Consider the following 18,895-nt stretch of genomic DNA (forward strand, 5'->3'; position numbering starts at 1 on the left):
AGGCCTTGAGCACAAGCCCTACGAGGAGAGGCTTAGGGAGCTGGGGTTGTTTAGCCTGGAGAAGAGGAGGCTCAGGGGTGACCTTATTGCTGTCTACAACTACCTGAGGGGCGGTTGTGGCCAGGAGGAGGTTGCTCTCTTCTCAGGTGGCCAGCTCCAGAACAAGAGGACACAGCCTCAGGCTGCGCCAGGGGAAATTTCGGCTCGAGGTGAGGAGAAAGTTCTTCACTGAGAGAGTCATTAGGCACTGGAATGGGCTGCCTGGGGAGGTGGTGGAGTCGTCGTCCCTGGGGCAGTTCAAGGCAAGGTTGGATGTGGCACTTGGTGCCATGGTCTAGCCTTGGGCACTGTGGTAAAGGGTTGGACTTGATGATCTGTGAGGTCTCTTCCAACCTTGGTGATACTGTGATACTGTGATACTGTCTTTCACCAGCTTAGCTGCTTTTAGCACTCAAAGACAGGAAAGCCTCTTCTCAGATGTTTGTTACAAGATCAAACCAAAGCAAGTAAAACTCAAGCTCTGCTTGCCTCGGGATCAGACTGCAAACCAATAGCTAAACATCTGGTTCAGGCACTGAGAATTGTTATCACACCAGCTGGATGGTCTAACTGTCACTGCTAAAAGATTGGACTCACAGCCAAGACTTGGTGATTTCAAGCAGAGCAGACTGGGAAATCCCATGCAACATTTGCCAGCAGAGTATTCACCAAAGGAGGTTAAAAAATGATTCTCCCTAGCAATGAGTCCTCCTAGCACAAAGCAGAGCAGCAGACACAGTTCTTTTGTGTCCTGTACTCCTGCACAGATGGAGCTGTGTGTAGGCTGAGCTTGCTCTCAAAACCAGCCAAGAGTTTTGTCCCCAAAGCTACAAATTCACCAGAACTGGCAAGCTGTGGGTGACTTTACCACAGTGTGATCTAGATCCACCCTGAGCAGAAGCAGCAGCGCTGGGAACACTCAGTGCCTGGCCTGTCACTGTCACTGTTGCTGCTGAAGCAGCAATAACAAACAAGAGATTTGAAAGGAGCTGAAAACACACATGAATCACGTTCTGTTCTTCCCAGCACTGAATCCCGTGGGATGTTTCAAGACCTGCTACAAATAAAAGCCTGTTCAAGTGTTTTCGTTGAAAGGATCTCACCTTCTGGCAAAATTTGCCTACTAAGATAGAATTAATGCCAAGTTTTGTTTAATAATGTTTTTTCTTTGAAAGGGTCTCACCTTCTGGCAAAATTTGCCTTTTAAGATAGAATTAATACCAAATTGTGTTTATTAACACATATGATATTACACTTTGCTAGGTTATAGAATCATGGAGTCAGTCAGGGATGGAAGGGGCCACAAGGATCCGGCAGTGCCAACCCCCTGCCATGCCCAGGGACACCCTACCCTAGAGCAGGCTGCACACAGCCTCAGCCAGCCTGGCCTCAAACACCTCCAGCCATGGGGCCTCGACCACCTCCCTGGGCAACCCACTCCAGCCTCTCACCACTCTCCTGCTCAACAACTTCCTCCTCACCTCCAGCCTCACTCTCCACACCTCCACCTTTGCTCCATTCCCCCCACTCCTGACACTCCCTCACACCCTCAGAAGTCCCTCCCCAGCTTTTTTGGAGCCCCCTTCAGATGCTGGAAGGCCACAAGAAGGTCACCTGGGAGCCTCCTCTTCTCCACACTTAACAGCTCCAAGTATCTCAGTCTGTCCTCCTAGAAGAGCTGCTGCAGCCCTCTGATCCACCCAGTGGCCCTGCTCTGGACACTCTCCAGCATCTCCACATCTCTCTTGTCCCAGGGGCTCCAGAACTGGATGCAGGACTCCAGCTGGGGTCTCAGCAGAGCGGAGCAGAGGGGAAGAATCACCTCTCTCCACCTGCTGGCCACACTTCTCATGATCTCCCAGGATCTGCTTGGCTGGCTGGGCTGCAAGTGCACACTGCTGGCTCATGTTGAGCTTCTTGTCCAGCAGCACCCCCAAGTCCCTCTTCCCAGGGCTGCTCTCCAGCCACTCACTGCCCAGCCTCAATATATGTCTCAACTGTCATCTGCCCAGTTCTCAATCCTTAAAAAATACAAATCCTGCAGACTCTCCTTCGTGCCTCTCATTTTCAGGTCTGAAAACTCCAGGTAGAACATTCCAAATAACTAAAGATGCTGTTTCTAAATGCAGCAAATTGGTTTGCACTTAGCCTTGGGTAATGGCAGGATTGGATACAAAATTAATTCCAAGCTGAAATTTAGCTGACCTTGCACTACAGCAACTTCATAATCATGCAAATTTGGCCAAGTTGAGCAGAATCTAAAGCAACAAGATGCAAACCCCACATCAATCTGGGTGACTTGGGTCAGACAAGTCAGCACTTTGCCTTGCTTACAGCAGGAAATCTGCACATGGCTGCCACTAACACACACAGCTGAAGCCAGTGCTGAAAACTAACCACTGGTATAGGAAAGTCAAACTTGTTTTCAAACACCTTAACCAAAGTTTAACACAGATACTTTGTATGATTTCTAGTTTTACTATTTGTATTTGCTGCTCTTTGCTAACTCTTGCATTTCTCTTCCCTGTTCTGCAAGCTCTCCCAGCACTGCACCACCAATAAGCAGTAAGAAGTCAAAACTGATCTGACCAATTCTCAGTCTTCTCACTGCTTTCCTCCCAACCTCCAGTTTGTTTTACTGCTTGCTCAGTTATCACCACCCCCCTGCTCAGCACTTGCTCTGAACAGAGCCCAGCAGTGGTTACCTGCGTTCTGCACGCTCCTTCTTTTTCAAGACAACATCCAGATCTTGCAATTGTTCTTCTAATTTCTCACAGAGCAGTTTCTAAGGGAAGGAAACACAAAGTTAGGGTTTTTAACCATTTTCATGTTGAGCTAATGCTCAGAAACTTCATTTACTGCTTAGAAAGTTGCTCTCAGATTGGATGTTAGGAAGTTCTTCAAGGGTGGTGAGACACTGGAATGGGTTGCTATGAGGACAGACTGAAAGAGTTGGGGCTGTGCAGGCTGGAGCAGAGGAGGTTCCCAGGTGACCTTCTTGTGGCCTTCCAGCATCTGAAGGGGGTCTACGAAAACGCTGGGGAGGGACTTTTGAGGCTGTCAGGGAGTGACAGGAGTGGGGGGAATGGAGTAAAGCTGGAGGTCAGGAGAGTCAGCCTGGGTGTGAGGAGGAAGTTGAGACCTTGGACTGGGTTGCCCAGGGAGGTGGTTGAGGCCCCATGGCTGGAGGTGTTTGAGGCCAGGCTGGCTGAGGCTGTGTGCAGCCTGCTCTAGGGTAGGGTGTCCCTGGGCATGGCAGGGGGGTTGGAACTGGCTGATCCTTGTGCTCCCTTCCAACCCTGACTGGTTCTGTGATCTAGTGTGAGGTGTCCCTGACCATGGCAGGGGAATTGGAACTAGATGATCTTTGAGGTCCTTTTCAGCCCTGACAATTCTATGCTTCTAAATTTTACCAATGGGCAAGAGGGGAGAAGAGCATCCCTCCCATTCATCACAGTCTATTTTTTGGCAGAAAAAGGAATAAATAATCACAGAATCATTTAACAGGAGAGGTTGGAAGGGACATCCAGAGATTATCAAGTCCAACCCCCCTGCCAGAGCAGGATCACCTCGGGCATGCTGCACAGGTAGATGTGCAGATTGACTTTGCAAGTATCCAGAGCAGACTCCACAACATCTCTGGACAGGCTGCTCCAGTGGTCTGTCACCCTCACAGTAAAGAAGTTGTTCTTCATGTTGAGGTGGCACTTCCTGTGTTCTAGCTTGTCTCCATTATTCCTTTTCCTTTTAGCAGGTGCCACTGGAAAGAGACCCTTCCCCACCCCTCAGATATTCTTCAGCTAAACAGCCCCAGATCTCTCAATCTTTCTTCACAGAAGAGATGTTCAGGTTCCCCAGTCATCCTCATAGTTCTTCACTGGACTCCCTCCAGCAGTTCTCTGTCTCTCTTGAACTGGGGAGCCCAAAACTGGACAGAGTATTCCAGAGGTGGTCTCACTAGGGCCGAGCAGAGGAGGAAGAGAACCTCCCTAGACCTGCTGTAGACCCTGTACTAATGCACCCCAGGCTGCCATTGGCCTTCTTGGCCATGAGGGCACATTGCTGTTCACTAGGACTCCAAGGTCATTTTCTTTGGAGCTGCTTCCCAGCAGGACAACCTCTAACTCTAACCTCTACTGGTACCTGGTGTTATTCTCCCCAGGTGCAGGACTCTACACTTGTCCTTATTGAACTTCATGAGGTTCACCTTATGCAGGACTCTACACTTGTCCTTATTGAACTTCATGAGGTTCACCTTATGCAGGACTCTACATTTGTCCTTATTGAACTTCATGAGGTTCACCTTATGCAGGACTCTACATTTCTCCTTATTGAACTTCATCTTATGCAGGGCTCTACACTTGTCCTTATTGAACTTCATGAGGTTCACCTTATGCAGGACTCTGTATTTCTCCTTATTGAACTTCATGAGGTTCACCTTATGCAGGACTCTACATTTCTCCTTATTGAACTTCATCTTATGCAGGACTCTACACTTGTCCTTATTGTACTTCATGAGGTTCACCTTATGCAGGACTCTACACTTGTCCTTATTGAACTTCATGAGGTTCACCTTATGCAGGACTCTACACTTGTCCTTACTGAACTTCATGAGGTTCACCTTCACCCAGCTCTCCAGCCTCTCTAAGATCTGGCTGGATAGCAGCACAACCTTCAGGTGTGTCTGCCACCCCTCCCAGTGTTCTATCACCAGCAAACATGCTGAGAGTATACACTCTACCCTCTTCTTAAACTTCCAACAAGTCCCACAAGCACAAGCAAAGCTGAAAAGCAGAGTGAAGCTGAAAAGGAACCATACATGCTGGCAAGGTGGGCAGAACCACTCTCCATCAGGGATTATCATCAAAGGAGGACGAAGGCAGGCTGTATGGTAGCCACTGTCACAGGAGTCACACAACAAAATCTGTGGAAACAAAACAAATCACGAACATCTTCTGGCACTCACAACATGTAATCAGCTCCACAACTACTTCCCCAGTATTTTAGAGATACTCTGGGCTGTGCCAAAACCACACCACTCCTGCATCACTTGTCACTAGATGGTCCTGAGGCCAGGGCTGGTTTTGATGGGGAAGTTTATCTAGCAGCAGTTTTCCATTTTAACACCAGATTTCTTCTTCTTATGTGCTCTCAAGCACTTAGTACTACTGGACTACACAGATACTGGGCCCATACAGTGGGATCTGGTAATGCCTTCCAGATCCCAGCCTGAGTGGGCTGCACAATGTGGTGTGAAATTGTCCTCACGTGGTGGACACCTGGTTACTCCCTCAGGCAGGATAATTAGATGTCCAGGATGGTAGAGGCAAAGACTTGCAGATTTAGGGGTATACAGCACCAGGCAACTATTAGAGTTCATATGTAGGCTGGGTAAAACCTGAGATATCCCTTTCCAGGAAAAATGAGGACCAAAGCTGGCATAAGCTGTGGAATATTGACCTCTTAACATCTAAAAGGATGCACTTTGCCTCAGCTAGGGTGGGATACCTGTCACACATCTGAGAGAATGCTTACTTTGCTTACTAAAGGACACTAAAAGAATCCAAGATGATATTACCACAGATAAACCAGATCCATCAGAGAAAGCAAAAGCTTGCTGTGGGGTTCAGCTGTACCAGTCCTCAGGGTGATGTGCAGCTGTATGCAATGAGGTTGAACTGTGCCTCAGCTAGGGTGGGATACCTGTCACACATCTGAGAGAATGCTTACTTTGCTTACTAAAGGACACTAAAAGAATCCAAGATGATATTACCACTGATAAACCAGATCCATCAGAGAAAGCAAAAGCTTGCTGTGGGGTTCAGCTGTACCAGTCCTCAGGGTGATGTGCAGCTGTATGCAATGAGGATGATGATGTCACAAGCCACTGGAAAGCATGCATTGCACTGCATGCAACGGGTTGGGTGTTTAATGTCTCCTCAGTATTCAGCGAGGCTGCAGGCACAACCTCAAAGCCTCACCCAGATTAATTCTCAGCGGGCTAACTTCTCTTTACACCACATAAAAGAGGTGGTGATCAGAATTAACCTCCCTCTCTCAATAAAGGTGAGCTCATCTACTGTCATGTGTTTACCACCTAAAACCTAGAGAGCATTCCCCTACACGGAGCCACCCCAAAGGACACCCTCAGATACACCAAAGCCACTCCACCCAAACTGACACAACAGCAGCAGCTTTCCCCAAGAGCCTACCAGCTCAGGGTGATTGGGAAGGCCACACTTCTTGCATGGCTCATCGTCATCTGCTGGTGCAGCTTCTTCTTCCTCTTCCTCCTCCTCTTCCTCCTCCTCCTCAGAGTTTTTTTCACTCTCTGAGTCCTCGCTGTCTTCGTTACTTGAGTATTTCCACCTGCCCCGTGTGCGTGTACCTGTCCACCGAACTTTGCTTCTCTGGGAGGCAGCAGTTCAGAGAGAAAACAACAAGGGAAGCTCAAAGTTTCTTCTCTGGTCTTAAAACACCTCTACAGTGAAATCACAGAGTCAAAGAAGCATTCAGGTTGGAAAAGACCCTCAGGATCACCAAGGCCAACCCAGAAGCCTACTCTACAAGGTTCACCCTAAACCATAGCCCCAAGCACCACAGCCAAATACTTTAAAACACACCCAGGGTTGGGGACTCCACCACCTCCCTGCCCAGCCCATTCCAATGCCTGACCACTCTTGCTGGGAACTTTGTTTTCCCTAAAATCCAGTCTAAACCTACCCAATTGCAGCTTGAGGCCATTCCCTCTTCTTCTATCACTAATTACCTCTGAGAAGAGACCAGCACCAACCTCTCCACACAGGCCCTTCAGGTAGCTGTAGACAGCAATGAGGTCTCCTCTCAGTCTCCTCTTTTCCAAACTAACCATCACCAGCCCCCTCAGTTGCTCTTCATCAGATTTATTCTCCAGGCTCTTCTCCAGCTTTTTTGCCCTCCTCTGAGCTGGCTCCAGCACCTCCACATCTTTCTTGTATTGAGGTGTTCAAAACTGAGCACAACACTTGAGGTGTGGCCTCACCAGAGCCGAGTACATGGGGTCAATCACCTCCCTGCTCCTGCTGGACACAGCATTTCTAACCCAGGCCAGGATGCCATTGGCTTTCTTGGCCACCTGGGCACACTGATGGCTCATAGTGAGTTGCTTGTCAATTAGAACCCCCAGGTCATTTGAATCAGGACAGCTGCAGTACAACAGAACATTTTAATGAATAGATTACCATTGACAGAGCCTTAAGATGCAGGCCACAAGAAGGTCACCTGGGAGCCTCCTCTTCTCCAGACTCAACAGCCCCAACTCTTTCAGTCTGTGCCCACAGCAGAGCTGCTGCAGCCCTCTCAGCATCCTCCTAGCCCTTCCCTGGTGTGAGACTCAGGTCTAACCACTTCAGTTTTTAAACTAATTCACTGCCATTGACCTGATCTGCTTAATTTAGTTTAAGTGACAGGTTTGACAGACCTGTCAACAGATATTAGTGCTCTCTTAAGGGGTGTTTTTAAGTTGCTGGACTCTACTAACTGGACTCCAAGTTTCTTGCACAAGCTAACTCAAAGAACCTCATCCTCAACATGCCTATGTAAGTGCATGTTCCCCTGATAGGCATCTGTCATTCCCAGGCAATAGAACAACTGCATTACCTTGTTGACCTTAGAGTTTGACTCCTTCTCATGCTTTTTGGCATCCTCTTTTCGTTCATGTTTCTGTGCTGCTGCAGGTTTTTCCTCTTCCTCCTCAGGTCGTTTTTTGTCAGGTTTCTGATCCCGAGTCTCCACGACCTTGGGAGTAGGCTTGGATATTCTCGGCGAGCGCCTCAGCGTGCGGCCAACGCTGACGTCTTCTGGCGGCGTTTCAGCCTTCCTCTTCCGACTGGAGATCCTGATTGTTAACTTAATTCCTTCCTTCTGTCTCTCAGAAGTGATTTCTTTATTGTCTGTTGCACAGCTTTCTTCTTCAGAAACTAGCTTGTACTTGTATTTGCTTTTAGGTACTGGGGATTCCTTTTTAGTCTCTGAAGAGTCCTCTAGATTAGAAGCATGGGCATCATCTAACCTATCTGGCTCTGTCTTAGCAGCTTCTGGCTCTCCCTCTTGGTTTTCAGGACTGGATTTTTCTTCTGCTTTGCTCTCCTCAGGTAGAGTTGTTTTACTATCAGAGTCTTCCTGTTCCAAACTAGGTTTCTCTAAAGTAAGAGGAGAAGTAGATGCAGGAGGTATCTCAGCAGCTTTAGGAGAAGCAGGTTTCTCCTCGGACTCATCTTTACTTTTCAAGGTCTCTTCATCAGACAGTGCAAGCTGGGGCAGCTCTGCAGGAGCAGAGGCATTCGTGGACGTCTCTAGCTTCTCTAAACATTCTTTGGGTGGCGGCAGTCTGTCCTTTTGGAGGTCCACAGCTGATTTCTCTTCACTGGTTTTGGCACAGCCTTCAGCATTTGAAGACTCTTCCACTACAGTTTCAGCAGCGGTGCTGTCAAGGGACTCTTTCTCCACAGGACCAGATTCCTCTGCTAAAGGCACTTTCTGATTGGAAACCTCAGAGACCACAGCCCCCGTTTCCTTCACCACAGTTACTGCATTTTTCTCAGCCTCACAAGCATTGCTGACTTTACCAGCAGGATTTAAGGGGTCTGCCCCCTTCTCCCCACTGCTCCCATTTTTCTCCTTCACTGAGCTGCTCTCTTCCTTCGGGCCAAGCGAGTGCTCGGACTTGTTGTTCTGTATGACGCTGGGGGCGAGCTTTTCGCAGCTAACCTCTCCGTTGACCAGCACTTTCCCTTCAGGACATAAAGCAGTAATTGTAGGGACTCTCTTAAAAGCTTCTTCTTCTGGTTTCCCTTCTTCTTTCAAGACATCTTTTGTTGGAGTAACACATTTACAGAGGGGCCCCTTTATGGGGCTGTCGTAGTCATCTGTCAGCTTGATCTCTCGCTTTTTAAGCGGTATTTTTGCCTGCTGGTCGTTTTTCAGCTTCTCACTTTCTTCCACGGATTTCTCCACGATTTCTTGGGGGGTTTTGACATTAACACAAAATTCTAACCTCTCTGGCTCGTGAGCTATTTTCTCTGTACAACTTTTTACTTCTTTTAAGTCTTTGGAGTCTATTTTGTTTTCTTTCACCTCTACTTTAACAGGCTTGACGTTTTCTTTGAACGAGTCGCTTTCGTCTTTGACAGTTTGCTTTTCTTCATTGTATTCTGAAGGTTTCTCTAATTTTACTATTACTGGCAATTTTATGATTTCTTTCTCCTCTGCTTTCTCTGTTTTCAGTGGAGTTTCATCTTCTTTGACCACAGGGGGAGGAAGGCTTTCCGATTCCACAGGCTGCTCCTCCACCGCCTCCTTTTCCTCTTTGACTTTTACTTGACTCTCTGTTGACGAGAGAAAAACAGCAATGAAACAACCAAGGGACCTACAGGGTTACAAAGAGCATCCACCAAAACAAAGGCATAGTGACAAAACTCAATGACCCAGAGTCCCTCTCACAGAATTATTACTAGCCTAGCTTAACTAGCACTGTCATTAAATGATCTTGAAGGTCTCCTGGACGATCTCAGAGGTCTCTTCCAACCTGGTTGATTCTATGAATCTATGAGGCTGCTGATTTTTAGCTATAGAATCAGACTTTGAACCATAGAATCAAGCAGGTTGGGAGAGACCTTCGAGATCATCCAGTCCTTTTCTGCCACTCAACTTTCCAGACACTGGTGCCTTAAGCCTCCAGCATTGCATGGGGTTGCTGAGACCCAGCACACAGCTTTGTATAACCTCATCCATTTGACTGTACTACGAAAACACAAATAACTGGAGCAGAGGAGGCTCCCAGGGGACCTTCTTGTGGCCTTCCAGCATCTGAAGGGGGCCTACAAAAAAGCAGGGGAGGCACTTTTTAGGCTGCCAGGGAGTGACAGGAGTGGGGGGGATGGAGCAAAGGTGGAGGTGGGGAGAGTGAGGCTGGAGGGGAGGAGTAAGTTCTTCACCATGAGAGTGGTGAGAGGCTGGACTGGGTTGCCCAGGGAGGTGGTTGAGGCCCCATGGCTGGAGGTGTTTGAGGCCAGGCTGGCTGAGGCTGTGTGCAGCCTGCTCTAGGGTAGGGTGTCCCTGGGCATGGCAGGGGGTTGGCACTGGCTGCTGCTTGTGGTCCCTTCCAACCCTGACTGATTCTAGGATTCTATGAACTGACAATTCTACCCTCACTTCACCCACTGCTTTTAAAAGCAGCACACTGAGTAAGTCTGCACAGTCCAGACAACCCTGCAGAGCTCAAGGAGTTAGGTTATAACTACTCTCCTAAACCAGTTTTACATCATTAAGGCTTAAAGTACATATGCAGCACTCAGAAGAACCCACACATCTATTTTGTCACTATTATTTATTACTATTATTAAACCTATTATTTATTACTAGTGCAGTCTCTTAATACTTCATGCTTTTTATTTTAACAGGCTGTTTTGAGTCAGCTAGTGACAGAACTAATTAGAAAGAACAAATATAGCAGCACTACACATACCAGAGCAGCATTTCCTACCATTTGGAAGGGCTTATTGCAAGTGTGCTGTAACAAGAAAGACTGGGGGTTTTATTTCCACTGCTACACTAAACCAATTTTTTTTCCAAGAGGAGAGCTTCCCAAGGTCATTAGAAACACAGAGAGGAAAGAAGGAGACTGTTAACAGTTACATTAAAGAAAAGAAGCCCTTTAGAAAGTGTGTTGAGGAAGAACTCATAGATTTTATGACACTTTCCAATACAAAGCTTGTTCTATACTTTAACTCCCTGAACTGCTCATAATGCTTTTCATAGCTACAAAATGACTGTGCAACTGATGCACAGGTTGTGATTAATTCCAAGTCAATTCAACAGGCTACTAAAAAACATGCAAGCATTGCTTCAGTTCCTCTTGGCTTTGTATGAACCAATTTAATGCTGTTTGGGAAGTAGCCAAAGTGTTCCAGTATCTTTTCATTGAGCCTTAGGAGGACTTTGTATGCAGTCTTTGGACTAAGAGGAAGAAATATTCAAGCTTCTCAACTAGGAGGCTTTAAGTAGTGCTCTGTGAAGACAGTGACAGCACTGAAAGCACTGCAGATATAAATAATGTCATTAGTCATTACACACATGGCCCTAGAAGTGACTTTGCATCAGCACACAGCCTAAGGCATGTACAGATCCAGGTGAGCTGTGCCATTGGGCTTGGCAAGTTACCTACAGTGGGAACCTTATTAAGATGTTTTCATAGAATCAAGCAGGTTGGCAGAGAGCTCCAAGCTCAGCCAGCCCAACCTAGCACCCAGCCCTGCCCAACCAACCAGACCATGGCACTAAGTGCCCCAGCCAGGCTTGGCTTCAACACCTCCAGCCACGGCCACTCCACCACCTCCCTGGGCAGCCCATTCCAATGCCAATCACTCTCTCTGCCAACAACTTCCTCCTCACATCCAGCCTAGACCTGCCCTGCCACAACTTGAGACTCTGTCCCCTTCCTCTGTTGCTGTTTGCCTGGCAGAAGAGCCCAACCCCACCTGGCTACAGCCTCCCTTCATAATCATAGCATCACAGAATCGAGCAGGTTGGAAGAGAGCTCCAAGCTCATCCAGTCCAACCTAGCACCCAGCCCTGGCCAATCAACTAGACCACGGCACAACTCCTAACATCCAGCCAAGACTTCCTCCAGCACAACTTGGGACTGTGTCAGGTAGTTGGTAGAGAGCAATGAGGTTTGCCCTGAGCCTCCTCTTCTTCAGACTAAACAACCCCAGTTCCTTCAGCCCCTCCTCATAGAGCTTGTGCCCTGGGAGTGCTTTGCATGAACAGGCAGCCTAAGGCAAGCAGAGATCCAGGTGAGTTGTGCCATCAGGCTTGGCAAGCTATCTACAGTGAGAACCTTCATTAAGATGTTTTCAAGTGGCTTCTCCTGAATTCAACACTAAGTAAAACTGTATTTGAAGCAGAGATCACAATCAGATGATTTCAGCTGAGATTGACGAGTTTTGAGTGAGACAAAGGCAAGATCAGCATTTGGGAGTTAGTTCTGCAGCATCAATAACCACACAGGTCATGCTGCTGTCACCTCCATGAGCAGCTGGACATTGGAAACACCTCTGAATGCAAGACAATTCTGCTGTTCAGCAGCCAACTGCAATTTCTACAGGAGTCTTTTAATGCTTCCACAACAAATTTTATCTACATCTTTGTTTAGTCAGTGGTTGTTGCAAAGGATGTAAATAAAACAGCCAAGTCTTTCTATTTGATACTCAGAACCAAGACAGCCCTTGGCTACTTCCACACATCCAAATAAACTAAACAGATTTGAAGAAACAAAACTAACAGACTGGAATCCTTCAGTCTTGCTCCTGACTGTGCAAATATCTTCTTCTATCATAGAACCATGGAGGGTGGAAGGGATTCCCAGAAATTATCTAGTCCAATGACACTGCTAAAGCAGGGTCATCCAGAGCAGGGTACACAGGATCATGTCCAAATAGGTTTGAAGCTGTCCAAAGCAGGAGACTCCCCAGCCTCTCTGGGGAGCCTGGTCGAGTGCTCTGACACCCTCAAAGAAGAGAAGTTCTTTATGTTTAGGTGGAACTTCCCATGTTGTAGTTTGTGCCCATTGCTGGGCACCAGTGAAAAGAGCCCAAACCCCCTTCTCCTGCCCCTTTAGATATTGATAAGCATAAGAAGATTCCCCCTCAAGCCTGCTCTTCTAAATAGTCCCAGGTCTCTCAGTCACTATGAGGAAAGAGAGATTCTCCAGTCCCCTCCACATCCTCATAGCCTCCACTGGACTCTCTCCAGCAGTTCCCTGTCTCTCTTGAAGTGGGGAGCCCAGAACTGGACACAGTAAGATGTGGCCTTGCTGGGGCAGAGCAGAGGGCGAAGAGAACCTCTCCTGAGCAACTGGCCACACAGTTTTTAGTGTGCCCCAGAAAACACCAGCTGTCACTGCTGTATTTTAATGAAGTGATAACACCAAGTAGTAACTTGGGTAACATTCATTGGGATAACAACACTGCAGCTTTCTATAAGCTGAAAAGAGCCTCAGGATATTGGAACATAAAGTATTTCATGCTGATTGTTAGTAAGAGCAATGCACAAGTCAACAGGTCAGGGAAGTTGTCACAGAATGGCTCAGGGTGGAAGGGACTTCAGAGATCATCCATTCCAACCTCCCTAACAATGGGTATGGACACCTCTCAGCTAGACTAAGCAGCTCAAGGCCTCATCCAACCTGGCCTTCAATGTCCCCAGGGAAGAGGCATCCACAACCTCCCTGGGCAACCTATTCCAGAGTCTCACCACCCTCATAATGGACAACTTCTTCCTAAGATCCTGTCTAGACCCACTCTCTCTCAGCTTAAAACTCTTCCTCTTCATTCTATTGCTAGATACCCTCATGAAAAGTCCCTCTCCAGCCTTTCTGTAGGATCCCTTCAGGTACTGGAAGGCAGCTGTATGGTCCCCCAGAGGTTTCTCTTCTTCAGGTTAAACACCATCACCTCCCTTAAGCCCATCCTTGTTTCAGAGGTGTTCCAGTCCTTGGACCATCTTTGTGGCCCTCCTCTGGACTCAATCCAACAGCTCTGCATCCTTCTTACGATGAGGACACCAGAACTGGACACAGTATTCAAGGTGGGAGCAGAGCAAAGGGGCAGAATCACCTCTCTTGCCCTGCTGGACACACTCCTCTTACAGTCATAGAATCAAGCAGGTTGGAAGAGACTTCAAAGATCATCCAGTCCAACCTAGCACCCAGCCCTGCCCAACCAACCAGACCATGGCACTAAGTGCCCCAGCCAGGCTTGGCTGCAACACCTCCAGCCACGGCCACTCCACCACCTCCCTGGGCAGCCCATTCCAATGCCAATCACTCTCTCTGACAGCAACTTCCTAACAACATCCAGCCTAGACCTCCCCTGACACAGCTTGAGACTGTGTCCTCCTGTTCTGTTGCTGCTTGCCTGGCAGAAGAGACCAACCCCACCTGGCAACAACCTCCCTTTAGGTAGTTGTAGACAGAAATGAGGTCACCCCTTGATGCAGCTCAGGATACAGTTTGCCTTCTGGGCTGCATGAGCACACTGCCCACTCACGGTGAGCTTCTCATCCATCCACACACCCAAGTTACTCAATATGTGCAATGACATGACAGTAAGGAAGAAAAGAAAGGTTCTTTTCTACTACCAGCAATAGAGTAGAGGGACAAACCACTCTGAAAATGTTTTAGTGCTTCAGATTAAGTTAAGCTCATCTCTTATTAAAAATCCATGTTGACTGGGAAATATTTGAGGCAATAACCTGCATTTTTTCACTGATTCAAGCCCAAAAGGGATAAAAAACTGAACACCACACCCACTACTTTAGAGATTTCAATCATGGCATTGCACAAACATTGGTTTTTTTCTTTTCAAAATTTTAATGTTGCTAGAACAGGAAAAAAAAACCCCAACACAATGATGAGCATTTACATATCATACAACATGTACAGCAAAACCAGAATCACTTAGAAAGCAATTTATACACAGCTCTCTCCTTGGAAAGCAACTTTCAAACCTAAATACACACTAAAAGAACTCCAGAAATCTTTATAAGGATTCAGTATTTTCTTGATTCACTTCCAACAGAAACATTTTCTCAGTGTGCTTTTCTTGTTGTATTGAGTCCTGCTCTAAGACAGTAACTTTTCAGACAGTTAAAGCTCCTAACATTGCCTCAGCACAAGACTGAAAAGCAAGAAAAGGAAGGCAGAAAACCTTGTGTAGATGTTTCTTCACCCTTTTTGGCCTCTTCCTCTTCTATGCTTGGGCTTTCACGTGATGAATTCTCCTGTTGAGAATTGCTGGGTTTCAGCAGGGCTGGATCAATTTGTGCTTTCAAGAGCTCAAGGGTCTCAGCAAGCTCATTGCGGTTTCTAGATGACAGAAGAGAAAAGACATTGTCTGATAAGCCACTCGCTGACCTGAGGGGTTCATGAGAAACAAATAAACATCACCTGCTTCAACAAACCCTGTCCTGAAAACCTGATGCACATGCACCTGACCCACCAGCGTGGCTGCAGCTTTGGGGAACATCAGGCTGAAAACCATTTCTGACTCTACTCACCTCACTAAGTTGTGCCGGTCTGAGCGTGGAGGCTTACAACTTCCCCAGCAGAACCCTGATTTCTTCTGCTTTTGGCACTGATTTCTGGAGTCTCCAATCATAGAATTGTTTTGGTTGGAAAAGACCTCAACTATCAGTGAGTCCACGCTTCAACCTAACAGCACCATGGCCATTAAAGCATGAGCCAAAATGCCATGGCCACACATTTCTTAGAATCATAGAATCAAGCAGGTTGGTACAGACCTCCAGGATCATCCAGTCCAACCTAGCACCCAGCCCTACCCAGTCAACTCTACCATGGCACTAAGTGCCTCATCCACTTAGTGCCATGGTAGAATCAATCATAGAATCAAGCAGGTTGGAAGAGACCTCCAAGATCATCCAGTCCAGCCTAGCACCCAGCCCCATTCAGTCAAATACACCACAATACTAAGTGCCTCATGCAGTGTTTTCTTGAACACACCCAGGGACACTAACTCCACCATCTCCCTGGGCAGCCTGTTCTAACAGCTGACCACTCTTTAAATAGAGGAAATTCCCCCAATATCCAACCTAAACCTCTCCTTGCACAACCTGAGGCCATTTCCTCTCATTCTATTACCTGATACTATGGAGACCAACCCCCAACTCATTCCAACCTCCTTTCATGAAGCTGTAGAAAGAAATGAGGTCTTCCTACAACCTCCTCTTCTCCAAACTAAACCAGCCCAGTTCCCTCTGCTCTTCCTCATAAGACCTGTCCTCTAGATCCTTCAACATCTTTTCTTGTCCTTCTCTGGACATGATTCAGCAACTCCATGTGCTCCTTGTAGGACATAATGAATGAAGAGAGATGAACCCTGCTCAGCTCTTGCTCAGTTTGCTCACATCCATTTATTTTATTCACTCACAGCAGCTGTCCAAATGTCACTGCCAGCAGTGCTTATCATTTTAAACCACCACCAGTGGGCTATAAACAGTTCTGTATGACTCCCTTGGTTACTAATGTTATGAGGATGTAAATAAGCTGCACAAAGGAAAAATATGATTTAGAAACAAGAGAAACCTCAAAGCATCATTTCATTTTTTTTAGTCCATTTTTACATCTCTGTGGACTTCTGAAATAAAAAATGATGATTCCAAGTCTGCTTTTGGGGTGGTGAGGCACCTCACTGCTGTCTCCAACTACCTGAAAGGAGGCTGTAGCCAGGTGGGATTGGTCTCTCCTGCCAGGCAAGCAGCAACAGAACAGGGGACACAGTCTCAAGTTGTGCTTAGGGAGGTCTAGGCTGGATGTTGTTAGGAAGTTGTTGTCAGAGAGAGTGATTGGCATTGGAATGGGCTGCCCAGGGAGGTGGTGGAGTGACTGTGCCTGGAGATGTTGAACCCAAGCCTGGCTGGGGCACTTAGTGCCATGGTCTGGTTGACTGGATAGGGCTGGGTGCTAGGTTGGACTGGGTGAGCTTGGAGGTCTCTTCCAACCTGGTTGATTCCATTCAGGTAGCTGCAGACAGCAATGAGCTCTGCCCTGAGCCTCCTCTGCTGCAGGCTGCACACCCCCAGCTCCCTCAGCCTCTCCTCACAGGGCTCTGCTCCAGGACCCTCCCCAGCCTTGCTGCCCTGCTCCAAACATCTTCCAGCACCTCAACAGCTCTCTGCAATTCAGGAGCCCACAACTGGACACAGCACTCCAGGGGTGGCCTGAGCAGTGCTGAGCACAGGGGCACAAGAACCTCCCTTGTCCTGCTGCCCACACTGCTCCTGAGCCAGCCCAGGATGCCATTGGCTCTGCTGCCCACCTGGGCACTGCTGCCTCCTCTTCAGCTCCTCTTTACCAGCACCCTCAGGTCCCTTTTTTCCTGGCTGCTTTCAGCCACTCTGGCCCCAGCCTGTAGCGCTGCTTAGGGTTGTTGTGGCCAAAGTGTAGAACCCTGCCCTTGGCCTTCTTCAATCTCATCCCCTTGGCCTCTGCCCACCCATCCAGCCCAGCCCTAACCCTTGACACCCCTCTAGGAGAAATGAAGATTAATTAAAACCATTTCCTAAGCTTCAATCACAAAGATGAGATAAAGAAAAAGAGAATACCTAACAATGCACTTCCAGGTGGATCCATCCTGGTCATCCTGTTCTTCTATGTACATCCTGACATTATGCTCCTGGTCCAGCTGGTACCAATACATCAGCCCATCCTTGTCTCGGCCGATGGGCTGCAGACGCATGGCATCAGCATCCTCCTCGTTAATGATGTTCTTGAACTTGAGATTGTCATCAAATTGGCATTCACAGAGATACTGAAAAAGTGAGAAAGCAGAAAGACTCTTAAAACACCAAAACATAAGCACAGAGAACAAAAACAGCTCATTTCTTTTCAGTTTAACCTGGAACTTCTTAAGCCTCCCTGTGCAGGTATCTGTCAGATAGTTACAGCCAACAGACTTTATCCAGACTGTGATGGTTTTAAAGGAGAGACTCTTTTGGGGTTCTTTTTTTTTTCTGGACAGTTTAAAAACTTTATTTTTAATGTGTTGTTTTTTTTAAACAGAGTATAAGTGATTTTGTTCTACAATAAAACATCCTCTTGGAGGTCTCTTTCAACCTGGTTGATTCTGTGATCCCTACAAGAAAGCTGGAGAGAGTCTCTTTACAAGGGCTTGTAGCAATAGGATGAGAGAGAATGAAGTTGGGGGAGTACAGATTTAGACTGGAGATTAGTAAGAAACTGTTTACATTTAGACACTGGACCAGGTTGACCAGGGAGTTCATGGATGTGCCCTCCTTGGAGGTGCTCAAGGCCAGGCTGAATAAGGACTTCAGCAGCCTGGGCTAGTGGAAGGTGTCTCTGCCCCTGGCAGGAGGCTTGGAACTAGATGATCTTCAAGGTCCCTTCCAACTTGAACCATTCTATGAATTCAGAATCAACCGTGATAGCTTTTTTAAGCTGGGGTTATTTAGCCTGGAGAAGAGGAGGCTCAGGGGGGACCTCAGTGCTGTCTACACAGTATCACAGTATCATTAGGGTTGGAAGAGACCTCACAGATCATCAAGTCCAACTCTTTACCACAGAGCTCACGGCTAGACCATGACACCAAATGCCACGTCCAACCTTGCCTTGAAGTGCCCCAGAGACAGCGACTCCACCACCTCCCGGGCAGCCCATTCCAGTGTCCAATGACTCTCTCAGGGAAGAACTTTCTCCTCACCTCCAGCCTAAATCTCCCCTGGCACAGCCTGAGGCTGTGTCCTCTTGTGCTGGTGCTGGCCACCTGAGAGAAGAGAGCAACCTCCTCCTGGCCACAACCTCCCCTCAGGTAGTTGTAGACAGCAATAAGGTCTCCCCTGAGCCTCCTCTTCTCCAGGCTAACCAACCCCAGCTCCCTCAGCCTCTCCTCGTAGGGCTGTGCTCAAGGCCTCTCCCCAGCCTCGTCGCCCTTCTCTGGACACGCTCAAGCATCTCAGCGTCCCTTTTAAACTGGGGGGCCCAGAACTGAACACAATACTCAAGGTGTGGTGTAACCAGTGCAGAGTACAGGGGCAGAATGACCTCCCTGCTCCTGCTGACCACACCATTCCTGATGCAGGCCAGGATGCCACTGGCTCTCTTGGCCACCTGGGCACACTGCTGGCTCACGTTCAGGCGGGTATCAATCAGTACCCCCAGATCCCTCTCTGTCTGGCTGCTCTCCAGCCACTCCTACAACTACCTGAAGGGACATTGTAGCCAGGTGGGGTTGGGCTTTGCTGCCAGGCAAGCAGCAACAGAAAAAGGGGACACAGACTCAAG

At 47.8% G+C, this 18,895-nt stretch overlaps 1 protein-coding gene across 2 annotated transcripts in view; it reads right to left on the reverse strand.

Annotated features, from left to right (window-relative positions):
* RSF1 (remodeling and spacing factor 1) overlaps positions 1-18,895 on the reverse strand; it is a 75,776-nt gene that overhangs the window by 19,645 nt on the left and 37,236 nt on the right. For both annotated transcript variants that reach the window (XM_064168759.1, XM_064168765.1), the window contains exons 4-9: positions 17,200-17,405; positions 14,787-14,944; positions 7,678-9,404; positions 6,252-6,449; positions 4,859-4,963; positions 2,745-2,824 (exon numbers count right to left, since the gene is read on the reverse strand). In XM_064168759.1, coding sequence (XP_064024829.1) covers positions 2,745-2,824; positions 4,859-4,963; positions 6,252-6,449; positions 7,678-9,404; positions 14,787-14,944; positions 17,200-17,405 — 2,474 coding nt within the window. The remainder of the gene's footprint in view (positions 1-2,744; positions 2,825-4,858; positions 4,964-6,251; positions 6,450-7,677; positions 9,405-14,786; positions 14,945-17,199; positions 17,406-18,895) is intronic.

The sequence above is a fragment of the Pogoniulus pusillus genome, chromosome 3, assembly GCF_015220805.1.
Source record: "Pogoniulus pusillus isolate bPogPus1 chromosome 3, bPogPus1.pri, whole genome shotgun sequence".
Classification (NCBI taxonomy): Eukaryota; Metazoa; Chordata; class Aves; order Piciformes; family Lybiidae; genus Pogoniulus; species Pogoniulus pusillus.